This window comes from Ostrea edulis, chromosome 10, assembly GCF_947568905.1.
Source record: "Ostrea edulis chromosome 10, xbOstEdul1.1, whole genome shotgun sequence".
Taxonomy (NCBI): Eukaryota; Metazoa; Mollusca; class Bivalvia; order Ostreida; family Ostreidae; genus Ostrea; species Ostrea edulis.
This window is the reverse complement of record NC_079173.1, coordinates 28328853-28347272: the sequence shown is the minus strand read 5'-3', so window position 1 is coordinate 28347272 and position 18420 is coordinate 28328853. Positions and strand designations below refer to the sequence as shown.

The window sequence follows — 18420 nt, the reverse complement described above, 5'->3', positions numbered from 1 at the left end:
TAAAGACAGAAGGATAGATGGTACGTACTTTTGTTTTCATGTGTCTAATGCGGGATTTTAATATCCCTCTTATGCTTTTAACCCATTCTGACAATGTATCAAGTTCTTTTTCATATTTAGCCCATCGTCTGGCATAATCTTCGACAGAACTCATAATAGAGATGAAGTTCTGTCGCCAATTAAGAGACCGAGGTTTTCTGTATTTAGGACCTTTAAGTAATAATTATTTGTCTTCATATATCGATTAAATATATTCCTGTGAACTTAACTTAAAAGACAACATAGAGTTCTTCACATCTGCTTCATGCTTAGATATCTTATTGAAAATAAATATTAACGGCAAACTAACATCTCAAGTTTATGACAGACGATTTGATTTCAGCCTCGTCATCGTCAACTTTCAATATTTATGTAACAATATGCCATTATCACTTACATATGGTATTTATATTTCTTAACTGATCCAATTAGCAAGGGTATGTTCTGCGTATGTTGATATTTTACATAGAGGCTGGCTACTGACAAGCAAGATGATTTTACAGAGGTTTCAATAGTTTCATTTGAAGTCAGCATTTCGCAAATTCTATTGCCGTTACCATGATCTAGTTCGGTAATACAACTAATCTTTGGGTCAAATACTCCCTGGTGATTGTTAAGTCAATCTTGGCACACTGATTTGACTACGGATTATTCCATTTCCTGATTAATATATAGGGCTCATGGCGGGTGTGACCAGTCAACAAGGGATGCTTACTACTCCTAGGCACCTGATCCTACCTCTGGCATATCCAGGGTTCAGTGTTTGCCCAACTCTCTATTTTGTATTCCTTATAGGAGTTATGAGATTAATCACTGTTTGTTATCTTAACCATTACATTGATTACTGTTCGTTATCCCCAACTTTCAGCTATTTAAACGCTCATTTTCATTCATCTAGCAATTCCTTGTACCTCAGTGAACTCGAAATAACTTAGACATTTAGACGTTTAAATATATATCGACGACGTCTTATCTATTAACAATTCTCATTTTCATCCCTATGTCCATTCAATATATCCCATTGAAGTTAAAATAAATGACACCACACTGGCTTCCATATATGCTTTATGTTTGGATATTTTATTGTGCATATAGGTAAACGGCAAACTAGCGACTCAACTTATGGCAAACGGTATAACGTCATATTCTCTATCGTTAACTTCCCATACTTATGAAGCAATATTCCATATCACCTGCATATCTCAACGCAAGAGCATGTTATGTGTATGATCACTTTTTAAAGCAAGGCAAGCTACTTATAAATAAGTTAATGTTACAAAGTTTCAACAATCTCCTTTGCAATAAACATTCCGCAAATGTAATGATCGTTATAATGTACAAACCGTCTTAAAGCCAACATTTTGCACATTCTATGGTCGTTATATTTAAACCATATAGGATGTCATTAAAACCTGGCGCTCAGTCGAATATTGTCTGACCTGTTTCATACCGATTGTTAGACCATTCTTTACACACATAATTTTACTGCGGATTACTCCGTTTACCTGCTCTGGGCAGAGGGCTCGCGGTGGGTGTGACGGTCGACAGGGGATACTTACTTTACCTAAGCATCTCACCCCACCTCTGGTATATCAAGGTGTCCATATATTCTCTACTCGTAAGTGTTTATTCTTTATAGGAATTATACGACTGTACCTTTTTCATAAGGACAGTGACTAAATTTTGGAAAACTCTAAGAATGTATTGATTGTCATTGAAACGACTGCCGTGTGATTTTTGATCCAGGTAAATTTTTAGGATTTCCAGCGCAAAATAATCCTACTCGATCAATATCATAAGTTTGTTGAGACAGTCAACACACCGTTTTTAATCTCGAAAATCATTTATTTCAGGTATCTTTCTATTTACACACGAGTGCAGGCGAAAACCTCACATCTTAAGCTTGTGAATTCGTTGATATATGATATGTGTATTTAAGAAACAACCGAACAAGAAGCAATATCCCCCATGCAGAATGAACTTATATACCTATTTGTTAAATAACACATTAAAAGGGACGTATGTAAACTTTACTGCACATAATTCAATGGTTTATATTTGTACATTCTGTAACGATCAATTTCAAAACCAACAAACCAAAACCAGGGCAAATAATAAAGTCTGCCTTAAACATATTCAAAATCACTATCAGACGACATTATGTAATTTAGCGTTATGTATAATTATATGTAGATATTCATCATCAGGTGTAGTTATCAATTTTGATGGTATACATGACAAGTGGTTTTTCATTAAGCGACGTTTTGTGATTCCCTGATGCAGTATTTCGTTGTATCAATATTTCTCTTTTATTTTGAGTGCACTGGGATATATACAATCAATATTTGACTGAAGAGTATGTTATAAGATAAACGTCCCTGATATATATCAATGTCGAGTTGAATGCCACCCCATTACATTTTGCACTTTTCATGTACAATCTTTTGAAAATCAAAGTTATTCGTCATACGAACACAAAACAGACCAGCTCATGAAGGAACGAAATTTATGATTATAATAATAGCAAAACACAGACAGTATAATTGATTTTCAGAAACTAGGAATGAATTTTTTAAAAATCTGCTAGGCTGATTAATTTGGTTTCATTGGTTGATTGATTGAAATTGCGTAACATCCTTTTGAGAAACTTTCACTCACATGGAGACTACGAATAACTTCGTTTACCTGATAAAGATTTAGGGTTCACGGCGAATGTTCACTTTTTAAATCGAGGCATGGTACTGATAAATAGGTTTATGTTAAAGGGGTTTCAACATTCTAAAATTTAAAAGTTTAAAGTCAGCATTTCGCAATTCCTATGGGCGTTATACTGATCAGGTTTGCCAATACAACCTATCATTTGGTCAAATATTGTCGGACTTGTTTCATACGGATTGTTAGGTCGTTCTTGGCACACTGATTTTGACTACGGATAGCTCTGTTTACCTGATCAAGATATAGGGCTTATGGCAGGTGTGACCTTTCGAAAGAGGATGCTTACTCCCCCTAACCCTGATCCCACCTTAGGTATATCCAGGGGTCCGTGTTTGCCCAATTCACTATTTTATATTCCTTATGGGAGTGACGAGATTGATCACTGTTCGTTATTTTCACAAATGTATTTTTCATCTTTAGAGACACCTCGCTCCTTGATTTTTATTTATTTCTTGGTATGTTATAAACTATTTACTATTTAATATTTGGAAAAATCTGACACTGTTTAAGGAAAAAAGAAAAATTATATTTTATGTATCTCAAGAAATAGAAAACAAACTGGACATTAGTTGAACGATACGATATTGAGGTTGTTTTGAACTGTATATGGTATGCAACTACATTACACATGGCGAAAAAGATTAAATCTTCAAATATTGTGAAAAAGTGAGTGAAGTGAAAATGAGCAGTTATCATCCTTATAAATCTTAATAAGAAAACAAATTTAAGAGCTGGTCAAACATGAACCCCTAGATACATCGGAGGGGGGGGGGACAGGTGCATAGGAAGAGTAAGCATTCGTTGTTGTCCTGTCTCACTCAATGAACTTGATTTGGCCGAAAATACTCCTGAACATTTTACTTAAACATTCAAAACTAAAAATCGTGTGTAAAGTATGTCTTCTCGGTAATTACATTTTTGCTCTCAGTAAACCAGTCTAATTACATCCCATTTAAAAGTATTTATCATGCATTAAAGTACAACGTACTCTTTTCAAAAATGGCATGAAGTATGTTTATACCTACCCCTATTTATGCATTCGATTAAAGTGACACTGGAGACAACGCCGATCAATTGAATTAACTGTTTACACATACTCCTTAGTTCTCGATGTGCTTCTAAGTGTTTGTTGACAGTAAGCTTGGATATACGTAACCAACATTCAAAAAGCTCGAGGTTCTGTGTACAATTTAACATATTCACATGAGCCTTCTGAAGTAAAGAATTGGAGCCCGTTATGATTTGATTCATGGGTAAGTCTAATTTCAATTTCCCTCTATTTTATGATTTATAAAATTAATTAGATTTTTAAAACCAATACTTCTTATTTCTTAAGTTTCTCAAGTGTGTGTGTATATATATATATATATATATATATATATATATATATATATATATTGTCTCACTCTTGGAGTATATGTATATATATATATATATATATATATATATATATATATATATATATATTAAAAATGAAGGCGATACATTGCAGAGAGTATATCATTTGTTTTGTAAACAAAGATTGAGCGGTGTTATCATTTAAGAAGTTTGTGACTGTGCACAAATTAAAATACTTTCATTGACAAAATTAACATTTCATTGGTTTGTTTGTAACTATAAAAAGACTCGAGTCTTTGTTTGCATAACACAGAATTGAGGCTAAAATATCGCTCTCATACTTGCATTCGAAAGGTCGAAATTTGAGTTGTTAAAGAACACATCGAATGTTTCCTACATTACATGCATATTGTTTTTCTTATGCTTATAGTACTTACATGTAACTCTAACTGTTAGTTCACCGAAATATTGCGATAATTAGCCACAAAACGGATATAAATCTAAGCTTCAATTGCACAAGATATCGTTAATTAGCTACATCGAGGTAGTTATGTGGTACAGTGACGTCACACGCGATCTTCTACGATCAACTAATTGTGAAAATGTCGTTAAATGTATTTTGAAAAACTCTGGTTTTAGGCGCCTATTTTATTTACCATGGACAACATTTATTTCGATTCTGACAAATTGCCCAAGTCTTATATGTTTTATCCACAGTGCATACAAATAGCAATGTAAATACCCAAACATAGCGAGGAAAACGAGTATGAAATCGGCAATATCGAGTAAATAATGTGTAGATGGGTCCCTGTCTAAACACTACTTGGTAATGTTATTCCTTTAAACATCTGTGATTATCATCATTTTAAAAAAGAATAAACAGTGCAATTATCATTCATTTTTGGATAAGACAAACTATGATGCGTTACATTGTTGACAACTAGGCCTACTACCACAGGTGCATTTCGATTGATTGATTGATTGATTGATTTTCCGCCACACTCAACAATTTTTCATTTATCTGGTGGCGCCCAGTTTTTATTGGTAGAAGAGAGAACCCAGATACAATGTACCTGGGAAGAGACCACCGAAAATAAACTGAGAAATTTTCCCACTTACCGGCGCAAGCGGGATTCGAACCCGCACCGACAGAAGTGAGAGGCCGTGTGATTTTGAGCGCGATGCTTTCACTATATGCATTTCGAAAAAAAAACCATATAAATGATCAAAGAAGCAGGTACAGTTTTTACAGTCATCTGGCCCAGAAAATGTATAATTTCAATAGAAGTCCCAAAATCTGCCATTCCAATACAGAATATATATGCAAACCCAAACTACATTTAATTTAATCCAGAATTGCTTCTTGATGTGATGACAAGAGCGTGAGGTTGGCATAAAATTGCCAAAAATGCCAAAATCAATGAAAAAATTCATAAATTCAGGGGAAACATGCAGCCCATGCGTCGAGCAAATTCATATTCAAATACATTTTTTATCGTCTATTAATAAACAATATATATTAACTTCATTTTGCTCGACAAATGAGCACACCTTTTCCTAGGCAATAATCTGGATGAAATTTAACAGTTATTACATATGTAAGCTCTTTTTGAAAAAAAAGCAGGAGAAAGTGCTATTAATGACGTAATAATGCTATCAAATAAGGAAAAACTGATTTAAGTTGAGATAGTATACTTGGCATATATCTAACTTACTTAAAACACAGATCAAGCTTAATTCAAGACACATTTAAAACGGAATATTTTTGGGCATGTTTATATACACAATCGTACCTTGCATTTGTGGGAATCAAAATAATTGGGAACATGGAAACTTGATGTAATGATATTAACATTACAGTAGGTATAAAATTTACAATATGAGAAATACTGAATTATTTAAGTCAGTATATCAAACTACTCAAACATACCATTGGAATAGGCCAATATATACTATGGTTAACTGCCCATGTGGCAAACATATGTCCTCATATGAAGTTCATACCTGCAGGTTAATTAAATAACTGACAACTTGCAGCTTATACAATAATCATAGACAAATATGACTAAAATTCAAAACACATGATAGATGTATATTTAATTGCTGTTATAAAATTTAGAAATTCATTTCAAAATTAAGGATTATCTCCCTCATGCATAGCTCTTATCCTTGGACGAATTTGGCTCCACTTGTTTGGCACGCTGTTTTTGGCTATATTTAGATCTAAAACTTCATAGTTATTTCGGATTTCATACATTTCGGTTGAGCATCACTGAAGAGACATTATTTGTCGAAATGCGCATCTGGTGCATCAAAATTGGTACCGTATAAGTTTTACACATAGGGAGACAAATGGTAAAATATCTTGATCCACTTACACTTTGTAGTTAAAATAAGCACCTCTCTCACTATACTTTTACTTAGGCTGAAGTGCAAAGGAAATTTTGTTAATGCAAAATTATAAGATTTACCATTTTAGATATATATTAGAAATATATTATCGTTAGTCATAAACTTAGTAATTTACCGATTGAGAGGAAAAGTCAGTCTCAGGTAGGACTATCAGGTCTATGTAATGTAGAAAAAAAAAGATAGACTTATAAGGATTGATCACTTCAAATTGACTGAACTAACACAATGAACTCTTGGAGGGAAAAATTCTAAATTAATAAAAACACAAGACAAAACTTTATACAAAATAATGAGTTGGGCAAACACGGACTCCTGGATATACAAGAGGTCGTATCAGGTGCCTAGGATGAGAAAGTATCCCCTATTGACCGGTCACATCCGCCGTTATGTTTTGATCAGGTAAACGGAGTATTCCGCACGCAAAATCACTGTACTAAGAACGGTTTTACAAATGGCACCTGGTAGGAAACAGCATTTGAACCAACGATAGGTTGTATTGACAAACTAGATGATTGTAAAGACCATATGACTTGCGAAATACTAACTTTAAACAAGACTGTAGAAACCCTATAAGATCGACTTGTGTGCCAGGAGCCTGCTTCGATTTAAAAACTGACCAAAAGCACAACAAGGTCTTGCGTATCGAATCAGTTGAGAAAGATATACTCCATATGCAGGTGATAATGGATTATTGCTACATAAATATGAGAAGTTGACGATGGATAAGCTGAATCCATCCTCTTTGTCATAAAAGAGTTGTTGGTTTGCTTTTGATATTCATTTTCAATAAAAGTGTGATTAGGTGTCTAGGAGGAGTATGCATATCCCGTTTTCCGCTCATATCCGTTGTCAAAATCAGTATGTAAAGAACGGCCTAGGCATGGGTATCAAGCGTTTTCAATATATGATCAATTTTGTACAACCACTGGACATGAATCATGAACCCAACGGTCAAGAATTTTAGTTTTTGTTGATAAACCATGGCGTATTACTGTTAACAATTTGAGTGATTGGTGTGTTGAAGTAATAAATAAAGATACAATACACTTTCTATGCAAGAAGAACTTAGTCCCTCATTTATTTTTCATCAGCAACTCTAGTTATTTACCTTACTGAATACTTAATACTTAGACATATGAAGGTGTCCAGGAGTATGTCTTGTTATCTTATTGTCAATGTTATTGTATACCTATAAGTTTTCTTGTTACATTGCAATACAAAAGTTAAGTTGCCAAAAGAATCAGTTATAGTAATTCCGTAAATTATCCGCATGATGACGCTATTGTAATTGTATAAATAGATTATTAGGATGTTCTAGATACCTTATACTATTATCCGCATGATGACGTTATTGTAATTGTATAAATAGATTATGAGGATGTTCTAGATACTTTATACTATTTATTTATTTTCAGCAGATTGTGTTCATAAGGATTTATACCCTTAACACCATGCATACAATACGTCTCTGTGTTCAATGCCAGGGGAACACCGAATTCTACTGTCGCACGTGTAAACATGATCTGTGTTTACAGTGTAAAGAGAAACATGTCATTGATCTACATACCAAACACCATGATGTTGTCATATACTGTGAAAAGTTTGAAAATGCCTTTTTACAAGAAACCTGTGTCAGACATCCATCCCAAAAATACAGCATGTTCTGTGAACAGTGTAACTATTCCGTGTGTAACAGCTGTACAAACCATACAACACACGCGCTGGTGGATCTTAGAACAACTTATCAAACAAAGCGACAACAACATAGAGAAATCATTGACAATATCAGAAGTGAAACTCTCTATAACTATCGTGTTCTCCTGGCAGGAATCAAAACTGATATAAAAACCTGTCCCTCACAAATCTGTCACCGTCAATCACAGATGTCAACAAAAGCCCAGAGACTGAAAGATCTGATAGACACTATGGTGTGTGATTCCAAAATCAGAAAAACTTTGCTACAGCATAGAGGAAGTATGAATAGATACGTTGTTAACATACAGAACTATGAAAACATATATGAACAATCAGCAAACAGAGCGGTGCAATTCCTTTTGTTTGTAAAGACCAATCATGGTCCCCAGATAAAGGACAGTCCTAGCCAGTTATTGAGTGTCATCACAGAAATCCAAATGACAACAGGAAAACGACAAGTAGGAATAGACGAGTGTTTGAGACTGATGTCCACACCTGTATTACACACGTCTGTCAGTGTAACGGGTGTTAGTCATGTGTATCATATATCCCGTGAGGCGTCAGGAAGGGTGTGGGTTTGTGATTATAACAATATCATCTTGACAGACACAACAGGAATAGCACGACACCGTGTGTTAGATTTGAATTATTGGATAGGTGGACCACACACAGTGAATCGGTGTGGTGAACTGATTTATATAGATAAGCAACACAACATCAACAAACGCTCTAAGACTTTAGATAACACCCCAACCAGACTTTTAGAGAGTGAATCACCATGGGTACCTATTTGTTTGCACGCCTCCCACTCCACCGGAGATTTGATTGTTGGAATGTTTAACACTAATGCAGACAATGGCAAGGTAACCCGATACAACGGTACTGGAAAACAAATCCTGAACATTCAACATGACAACACAGGTCAAGTGTTGTATGGTAGTCCAATCTATATTACAGAGAATAATAACGGGGATGTTATTGTGTCTGACTATATCAAAGATACTGTAATTGGCACGTGCTGTAGTGGAAGACATAGATTCTCATACAAAGGACGTTCTGTAGATCCACCACTACGACCGCGTGGAATCTGTACAGACGCGCTGTCAAATATCCTGGTGTGTGACGAGAAAACCCACACAGTACAGATGATCGACAAGGACGGTCAATTCATGTCTCTTTTACTGACGCACCAACACGGAATAAACAAACCATGGGGTCTTGACTATGATGATAAAATTCACCTTCTCTGGGTTGGATCTCACAACACCAACAAAGTGTCTGTATATAGATATATACAGAGGAGATACTCTCTGACTGGTAAGTACTAGTAGTAGTGTAGTTTATTGTACTATATCAGATCTATACAGAGGAGGTACTCTCTGACTGGTAAGTACTAGTAGTAGTGTAGTTTATTGTACTATATCAGATCTATACAGAGGAGGTACTCTCTGACTGGTAAGTACTAACAGTCCTCTATGTAGTTATCGCATTATGTCGTTCAGTCCAAACTACTGATTTTGGTTGTGTGACATAATATGTTTCTGCAAAAATCTTTATTAGATTTAACTTTGTGTATGATAGAAATATATCTTTCAGAGGAATTTTATTCATTGGATAAAGTAGACAAATTGGTAAACTATTTATAGAGAAAAGTTTATATTTTCCATTGATAATCGATTAATTATAAATCTTTCAAAATTACCAAGTGCAAAAACTCCTTTACTGGTATTTCCTCTACTGTATGTCTATTATACAATAATTTCCCTAATATCCACTATTGATTTATACATATTTATATATCAGGGTTTTTTATGGCGTCGAGCTTTGCTCGAACGGCATCTAGTCAGCGTGTACGACTGAATCAGCTGAAAAGTTTACGCGACCGAAGGTGTCAGACTATCGATGCTTCCGCGGAAAAATCCCGCGCTTTTTGTAATGGCGTATGAATATCTGTACTGTTTAATGATTTACGACATTTTAAAGTTGTTAATGAGAAACAAATGAAAATTATCACATTGATTTACTTTAACATATAAAAACTTTCACAAAAAATAAAAACAAATCAAATAAAAATTCCAATTTCAATGCGAACTACATTTGCAAAGTCACGTGATGTCTGAAACGATAGCGTGTCTAGACGAAAGATAGCGTGGGTTTTGTTTGTAAACATTGCGTGCTGTTGGCGAAATTTAAACTGAGAAATAGTGTATCGCGGATTATTTATGGTCATTATATTTTAGGGTAGGTAATGTTTATTTGACTACATAGCATTCTCAGTAGGGTATTAACGTATCTGTAGGTTTGCAAATCATTTGTCAACTCGGTATATAAACACTGGCACGTGTTAATGTTATTGTAAACAAACCAAGCACGGAAGCATTCATTATTATAAGGCTTTCAAGTAAAGGTTTTTGTGGAGGTAAAAGTTACTGAATCAACAAATATTTTTTTTAATCTGACTAGATTTTCATCTCTTGAGATGCTAGCAGTGATATATACTACAAATGGTCCATAGTTGTTTACATTGTTGCACATATTTCTTATTAAAATTTTGGTTTAAAACTTATTTCTTGTTTTTATTATGTTATCAACAAGTACATGCAATGCTGCCCTTTACAACTATTAAAAGGAGAGTTCTCACAACAGTTGACTTTTTCACTAAATATCTTAATGCACAAATTTTCAGTTCTTTGTGAATTACATCTGTGCCAAGGATTGTAGAGTACTCCCTTGGCTAGCAAAGATGTGTGAATAATTGAGAGCAATGGTTGATCACAAAAATCTTCATTATTTAATAACATTAGATATTGTAAATAATCCTTTGAAAAATATTCTGAAGAAATGAATGGAATTGTAAAAAAATATATCTGTAATTGAATTTTTTTGTGAAAAGAGCTACTGTACAGATGTATTAGAAGCATTATTCCTGTATGAAGGATAAATATTCTTGGTATTGCTTGAATTCAAAGCTGTATGTGTGTTTTTAATACATGTACAGCTAATCTTCGTTATCGGGAATATGTAAATAGAGTTGCCAGTCCAAACCACTTCTTTTTTGTGTGTGTGTTATCCTTGTTATCGCAAATCCTTGGATGTCTCAAATTTAATTTCAGTCCTGTTGAATTTGCAATAACAAGGTATGACTGTAGTCAATGGCATCAAAATATTCACAGGTAGAAGACTCTCCATTGAGATTTATATAAAGCTATATCTACTCTGTGTACATACAATAAGGGATGAAGCATTGATAAACTGGACAGTACATAGTTTCATTATAATCTTTTCTTTCTTAGCACGACGCCATTGTGGCCCTTCAGGCCTTTGATTTATTTTTGATATTAAACATATGTCATTTGAACAAGTTTTTATCTATTGTTATTCTGTTTTACCGAAATGTGGGATTTTCTTATGTTGATCTGTACTTCTGTTTTTCCATTTCTGACATCTTGAAAAAGGTGACAAAATACATATTTTCTCTGGTTACATGTATTCATTAAATCAAACTATACTGAGTGGAATTTAATAGCAGTTTCTTCTACTTTCAAAAATTAGTATTGATGAGTCATAAGAGGGTGGAATTACGTTAATCAATCATTAATCAAAAAAACTATTTGATAATATTTTGAATGAATAAAAAAAATAGTGCAAAATCAACTCTATCATTTTCCAAGATTAGTGATAATTCCGACATGAGAAACATTGTCCGGTAGTAGTTTAAAATACGATATGTTTTTGATCTATAAAATTGTGAAATAACGAACAGTGATGCGGAGTGATACTGCTTTTGAGGTTGATGGAAAAAAAAATATCTGTATGTATATATGTTGTATATATATATATATATATAGTTAATAAATCTAATTGTTCGTGTCTTTGGACATTTTAACGCTTTGTATAATTTGTTGTATTTGACCTTGTATCCGCGTTGTGGATCCGACACTTCTAGGTATTGAGTGTTTGGGTGTTGTTGGAACTTCGTGCTTTTTTCCTGTGGTCGTTATAATGATCTAATTTGCCAATACAGCCTATCATTGGGTCAAATGCTGTCTGACGTCTTTTATACCCATTGTTAGGCCTTTCTCGGCATACTGATTTTGACTACGGACAACTTCGTTTACCTGATCAAGACATAGGGCTCATAGCGTGACCGGTCATCGGGGGATGTTTACTCCTCCTAGGCATCTGATCCCGTGGGGATCCGGGTTAGGATATGTCCCCATTACTCTTTGCTTGTCTCAAGAGGAGACAAAATGGGGCGGTCATTTGGATGAGACCGCAAAAACCGAGGTACCGTGTCACAACAGGTGTGACACGATAAAGATCCCTCCCTGCTCAAAGACCGTAAGCACCGAGCATAGGTCTAAATTTTTCAGCCCTTCACCGGCAGTGGTGACATCTCCATATGAGTCAAATATTTTCGAGAGGGACGTTACACAATATTCTTTCAATCAATCAATCCTAGACACCTGATCCCACCTCTGAGAATAGCACAAAACAAAAACTACGTATAGATACACCCAGCACTAAAAGTACACTAAATCTTCATACGTATTTACCCCCACAGACTACATATTTTTGATTTTTAGGCTTGGTAATCAATGCTATGTGCGGAGCGAATAAGGAAACGCAGTATTCGTCCGAAGGGTTGATCCATAAGTTGTGTGTGAGGAGAGATGGAGAGAAAGAGAAGTAAACAAAAACTACATATAGATACACCCAGCACTAAAAGTACACAAAATCTTCAAACGTATTTACACCACAGACTACATATTTTTGATTTTTAGGCTTGGTAATCAATGCTATGTGCTGAGCGAATAAGGAAACGCCGAATTCGTCCGAAGGGTTGATCCACAGGTTGTGTGTGAGGAGAGATGGAGAGAAAGAGAGTGATACAAGTATATGACACTTATATTGATTTTGCTTTTCACAGGAAATCACCAAACATGGACTCGCAATTGAATCTGATAAAATGTATTTTCATTTGTTTAAATTCCATTCTTTGCTTTTTTTTAAACTTCAGAAAATCCAGGGAGTGATGATGGGATGACGAAAGCTTTAAGATATGAGGAAGTTCAGAAATCTGAAGAGTTAGAGTCTGAAGAAGACAGAAGACAGAAAGCGTCTCCAGTCTGACGAAAGCAGAAAGAATCTGATTTCTGGGCAAAGCAATGAGGGCTTTGATGATGACGTTTCCTGTTTGGAGTGGTGTCTCAGAATGTTAGGATTGATTTAGAAGTTGAATGGTATTTAGAAGTCATCAATAGGCAACTGTATGAACTCTTCATAAACTTTAGTGTGCCCTTTCACTTGACGTACAATGTAAACTTTATTTCTGAAGCGTGTCAGGAGCCTACAACAAAGATGGAAACTAGTGAAGAGGCGTTTTTTACGCTCAACTCAGTAAAAAGATTCTTTTTAAACACAATTAAATACGATTTCATTGCATAGACCCTTTAAAAAATTGACAACACTGGAAAAACCTAAGCGCTTTCATTTCGATCTTCAGACGTTTTACATTTAAAAACAATTGTTATATCATGGCATCATAATGAACTCTATTAAAGCGTAAGAATTTCTTGGTGCTGTTTGATATCGATTTACAATCATTGTGTACATGTGTAACTAAGTAACTAAGTAATATTAGTATACATCTGAAGAATTGAAGGATCTAGTCGAGTATATTCTGTCAGCTTTGTGAGATTTTTTAGTGAATCTGTTTTCAATGACGATGACGGTGATGCGGTGATACAATGGTTAGATGAGGATGGTACAATGTCGATTCTACTATGAATCCATGGTACATGAATACATGTATTACCGCATTCACGTTGTGTAATGTACAAGCGAAAAAGAATTTCATATATATCATTTTAGTATTCGTTAAAATCGATCCTCAATATGTAGTCAAAATCAGTATGGAAAAAATTGTACCAACCTGATATGATTAAATCTTAGATCTACTTTGTGTAGTGTCATAGTATTACCGGGGTGGATCGAAGATCTTAGTTTTATTAGATTCAATGAAATATTTAAATATACAATTGGTATGGGAGACTCTACGATATCTTAAATTTTATTTTGAGTTCAGTGGAATATATCGAATCGACTAATGAATGAAAATGAGTGACGTAAGTAAATATGATGTCGTCGATATATCTATATGTTGAGTTGAAGCAACACATTTCTTTTTCTCGTGTAAAAACGTTTGGATAACTCTAAACCAAAGGAATAGAAAAATAAATGAGCAAATAACGGAATAGGCTTTGTGCTCTTAGGAATTCCAACAAAATGTTGAAAAACCTAATATCCAAACATGACATAGGTATTAATATTCATAATTATAGTATATAATTTATTTCTATAAAAGAATCTAAGTAAATCATGACATTGAAATGAAAAGGGGAAGATAGTCAACAAAATTCTTATGAAGAATGCAAAAATAAGGGTGGGCAAATACGGACACCGAGACACACCAGATATAAATATCAATAAATATGTTCATTTATATACATGTATTCAACACTACAAATAGAATATGTAAAACTATACACTACTTGTACATGTAGTAACAACAAGGAATCAAACACTAAGGGTACTTAATAAAAAGTGTTTTAATGTCTTAATGAATTGAAAACAAGCACTATCAATGAGGAAGATATGCTGCTGGAAAAATTGAATTTCTTAATTTCAATATGATATATACACACAATTACTGTATAGCACAAAATGCGTTGATGAGTAATTTGTCAGTATATTCATGGAAGAGGCGATTAAACAGATTTTGCTTTAGTATTGCGGACCTATTCTAATCCAGATCCCCATGGGGCCAGAGATGGAGGTACTGCGTCAAGGTGGGTGGAAGCACGATAAAGGTCTTTACTGCTACGGCCTTGAGCATCATGCATCGGTAAAAATGTTTGGTACTTTATCTACAGTTAATGACGTCTTTATGTGAGTGAGCAATTGTCGATATGGACGTAAAACAACCCATACAAACTTGAGCCATCATTTGGTGTTGTGACATATGCCAAGAAAACAAGTACCCCATACCATGTGCTATGATATTCCACCACTATTCTATAACGCACCTTCCGATAAATGAATGTTATGTTTTCGGCTGGAATGAACTGAAATTTGATGTTTGAATAGACGAGCAACTTGAAGTGTTTGGTAAAGAAGAAGACTCCGTTGCTGTTTGGTTTCTGATATTTGGTCTTCTCACTACGCAGCAAAAACATAGATATTGTCTGACTCGCGGTGACAGGAATGCGTAGAACACGGGGTTGATACAGTTGTTTAACTGGAACAGAATAGAGCTTACCGTCATAACCACATAATTAGGAGAATAGAGGCCATACGCATACAGCATCGCCAACACGTGCCATGGTAACAAGAGGAGAAAGAATGCCAATAATACCATGACGACCACCATCTCCATCTTGCGTACTGATGAGCTAGTCGTTTGGAATGTATTCCTTTTGAGAGTTCTTAGCTTTAAAGTGTGAAATGCTACCATGACACTAAGAGGAACAAGATACGAAACAATGAGGTCCAGGGGTTTGGTCACTTTCCCTTCCAGATTGATTTTTAAGGTTTTGAAGACTCCTATACCAAGCGAAATAACGTATACTGCAACAATCGTGAGGATGACGCGTCTTCTTGTGAGTAGAATGTTGGATTTTAGTGGATAGGAAATGATGATGTAGCGAACAACTGACAGCACAGCGAGGAAAAATCCAGAGGCAATGTATGCTGCTGACATAATCACAGACAGATATGTCTTAATGTACTTAAATAAACGTATACATTCCCGAATGGTGCGATAGTCGTTTGCATCCATGTAAGCATAATAGAAAAATGCCCATAGTATCATGCTTAGACAGTAGAGGCAGTCCGAAAGGGCAATGGCAGATATTACCGCAAACGTTTTGCTGTGTAAAGCCTTCTTCAAAACAATAACGAGAAATGTGAATCCGTTTCCAAGAAAACCAAACGTTGACATTGCGACTTTAAACCACTCAATTGCTGGAAGGTTCCACGTGCAAATGATGGGATCCTCTGACGTCGTGTTGTGAAGTACTAAATTGGATACATTGGGAAATGCCAGGATAGTGTTATGAAAACTTGTCTCATTTTCAGAGAAGAAGGACATTTTGGTTTTATCAATGCTATCCTCAATTATCAATAAATTTGACCAACAATGTGAAACCCGGCTTGCCGACTAAAGAATCCTGTCACGCTAATGCAAGTTCGGTGACTTAAATACCATTAACAAGAGTCAAATTAACATACGAATACATTAATGAAAATTAACTAGAACACCATGGTTGAAAGGCAGACGGCGATTTAATATAAGAATTCTCCTGAGTTGCAAAGTGAACATGATGTACCTTGCTGTAATGTCGATTATTTGAAATAATGCATTAATTTATATTGATGTATGCACAGGATTGGATTTGGTAACAGACAAACCTTATTTAGATATGTCCATCCATTAAGTGTTACACTGCACGCTTTATTTCCCATGGCAATTTAGGACAAGATTGATCACTGTTCGATATCTTCAGTATTTCGTGATATTAATTTACCATTGTTCAGTCTTGGCATAATTGAAAAAATAAGCCAAATGTTAATATTCAAATGTAAATGTGTCCGGGTTGTTTTTTTTTTTGTTTTTTGTGTGTACAAGGTACGATGCATATTGATTTTCCAGTGTTGTCTTCCCCTTTGTTAAGGGGCAAAATGAATTTATCAATCTTCTCTTGATGATGTTTATTATTATTTCAACAGTCTCGATTGAAGATTGTTCGTTATCTTCGCCTTTCATTCAAACTATTATGAAAGGTAACGATAACGAACATTGATCAATCTCATAACTCCTATAAGCAATACAGAATAGATAGTTGGGCAAACACGGAGCCCTGGACACACCAGAGGTGGGAGCAGATGCCTAGGAAGAGTAAGCATCCCCTGTCGACCGGTCACACCCGCCGTGAGCCCTATAACCTACATGTCCATTGGTATGAAAGATATATCTGTGTGTTTGTTCTGTAAGTACAGGAACAGAGCAGTTTGTGCGGACGATAGTTACGGCTTTGTGCCACTTTCTCCATTGCTTGATTGTATATTGTTTACCGTCGCTCTCGAGAATTTTCCCCGTATGGAGACATCACCAAGACCGGTGAAGGGCTTCAAATTTAGGCCTATACTCGGCACCTAAGGCCATTGAGCAGTGAGGGTTCTTTAGCGTGCCACACATATTGTGACACGGAACATCCGTTTTAAGGTCATCTCCGAGGACCCGTGACTTTCACACCTGATGCCGAGCGTTTGAACTGTCACTGCCTCTTTTAACGACTTAGGTCTGTCGCGGCCAGGATTCGAACCCCGGAATTCCCCATACGGGGCGAACACTACCTCTAGACCACCGCGGCGGTTTAATAACCATGGAATGGTGATAGATTAGAAGAAAATGTTCCTGCGTTTTAGCAGCAAGAAAATTCTAGTATTTTATGTAAACAAACGATGACTAAATTCTTTGCACAAATTAATTCATAGTCAGATCTCTTGAAACCGCAGTTTTTCCATATTTACGATGCATCAATTCATTTTATAAATCCGCTAGTAGAAAAATGAAGTTGAAATTACCGTAAAATTATTGTTAAGTCGTTTATTGCAGTGATGTTTTATCTAACCCACGATTCCCATCTCCATTACCTAACTTGTCACTTGTCATTATAAGGTATCCATAATTCGTATATGAGAATTGTTTCTCAGATAAATTGTTGAGAATGCAAAAGAATGATTTCAAACTACACGAAGTTTGTGTACATTCTAAAGAAACCTTGTGCATATCTTGAAATCCCGGTTACTGGAACTCCTCTCGCATTTCTTCCAGGAGCCAATGCATCTTTTGGAATTTGATGATTGGTGATAGCCGATAGATGTGCACATGAATTCGGATTTTTTTTTTATTTTCATCTAGGAGACTAATTAAGGTTTTAAAAAAAACCACAATATTTTCTATAAAAACCATGTTTCCAAAAACTCCTGTATAAACCAGTAGTATTTGTGTCTTTTGTATGTGACTGACGGTTCCCTGTAGATGTTCAGAAAGGTTTCGGAATTGTCCTTCTCATCCAGGAGGACAATTGTAAACCGAAAATTCTGTTTTCTACCAAAATCATAGATCACTCACTATGCTTCATCCATGATAACTGT

At 35.2% G+C, this 18420-nt stretch overlaps 2 protein-coding genes across 5 annotated transcripts; one reads left to right on the top strand and one right to left on the bottom strand.

Annotated features, from left to right (window-relative positions):
- Positions 1-3843: 3843 nt before the first annotated feature.
- LOC125665697 (uncharacterized) lies at positions 3844-16959 on the top strand. 4 transcript variants are annotated; one of them, XR_008799506.1, is made up of 4 exons: positions 3918-4007; positions 7923-12888; positions 12984-13094; positions 13220-13775. XR_008799506.1 is itself a non-coding variant. In XM_048898479.2 (3 exons), exons 2-3 carry the CDS (start codon positions 7956-7958, stop codon positions 13330-13332), a joined length of 1674 nt encoding a protein of 557 aa, XP_048754436.2. In that variant the 5' UTR covers positions 3844-4007; positions 7923-7955; the 3' UTR covers positions 13333-16959. The 4 variants fall into 4 exon arrangements, 2 of the variants coding, with proteins under 2 accessions (XP_048754436.2, XP_056008365.1); XM_048898479.2 differs by lacking the exon at positions 12984-13094 and having other exon boundaries at positions 3844-4007; positions 7923-9516; positions 13220-16959; XM_056152390.1 differs by lacking the exon at positions 12984-13094 and having other exon boundaries at positions 3906-4007; positions 7920-9516; positions 13220-16959.
- LOC125665704 (C-C chemokine receptor type 5-like) lies at positions 15305-16351 on the bottom strand. Its single transcript, XM_056150907.1, has one exon. The coding sequence runs from the start codon at positions 16349-16351 to the stop codon at positions 15305-15307; it is 1047 nt and encodes a 348-aa protein (XP_056006882.1).
- Positions 16960-18420: the final 1461 nt, after the last annotated feature.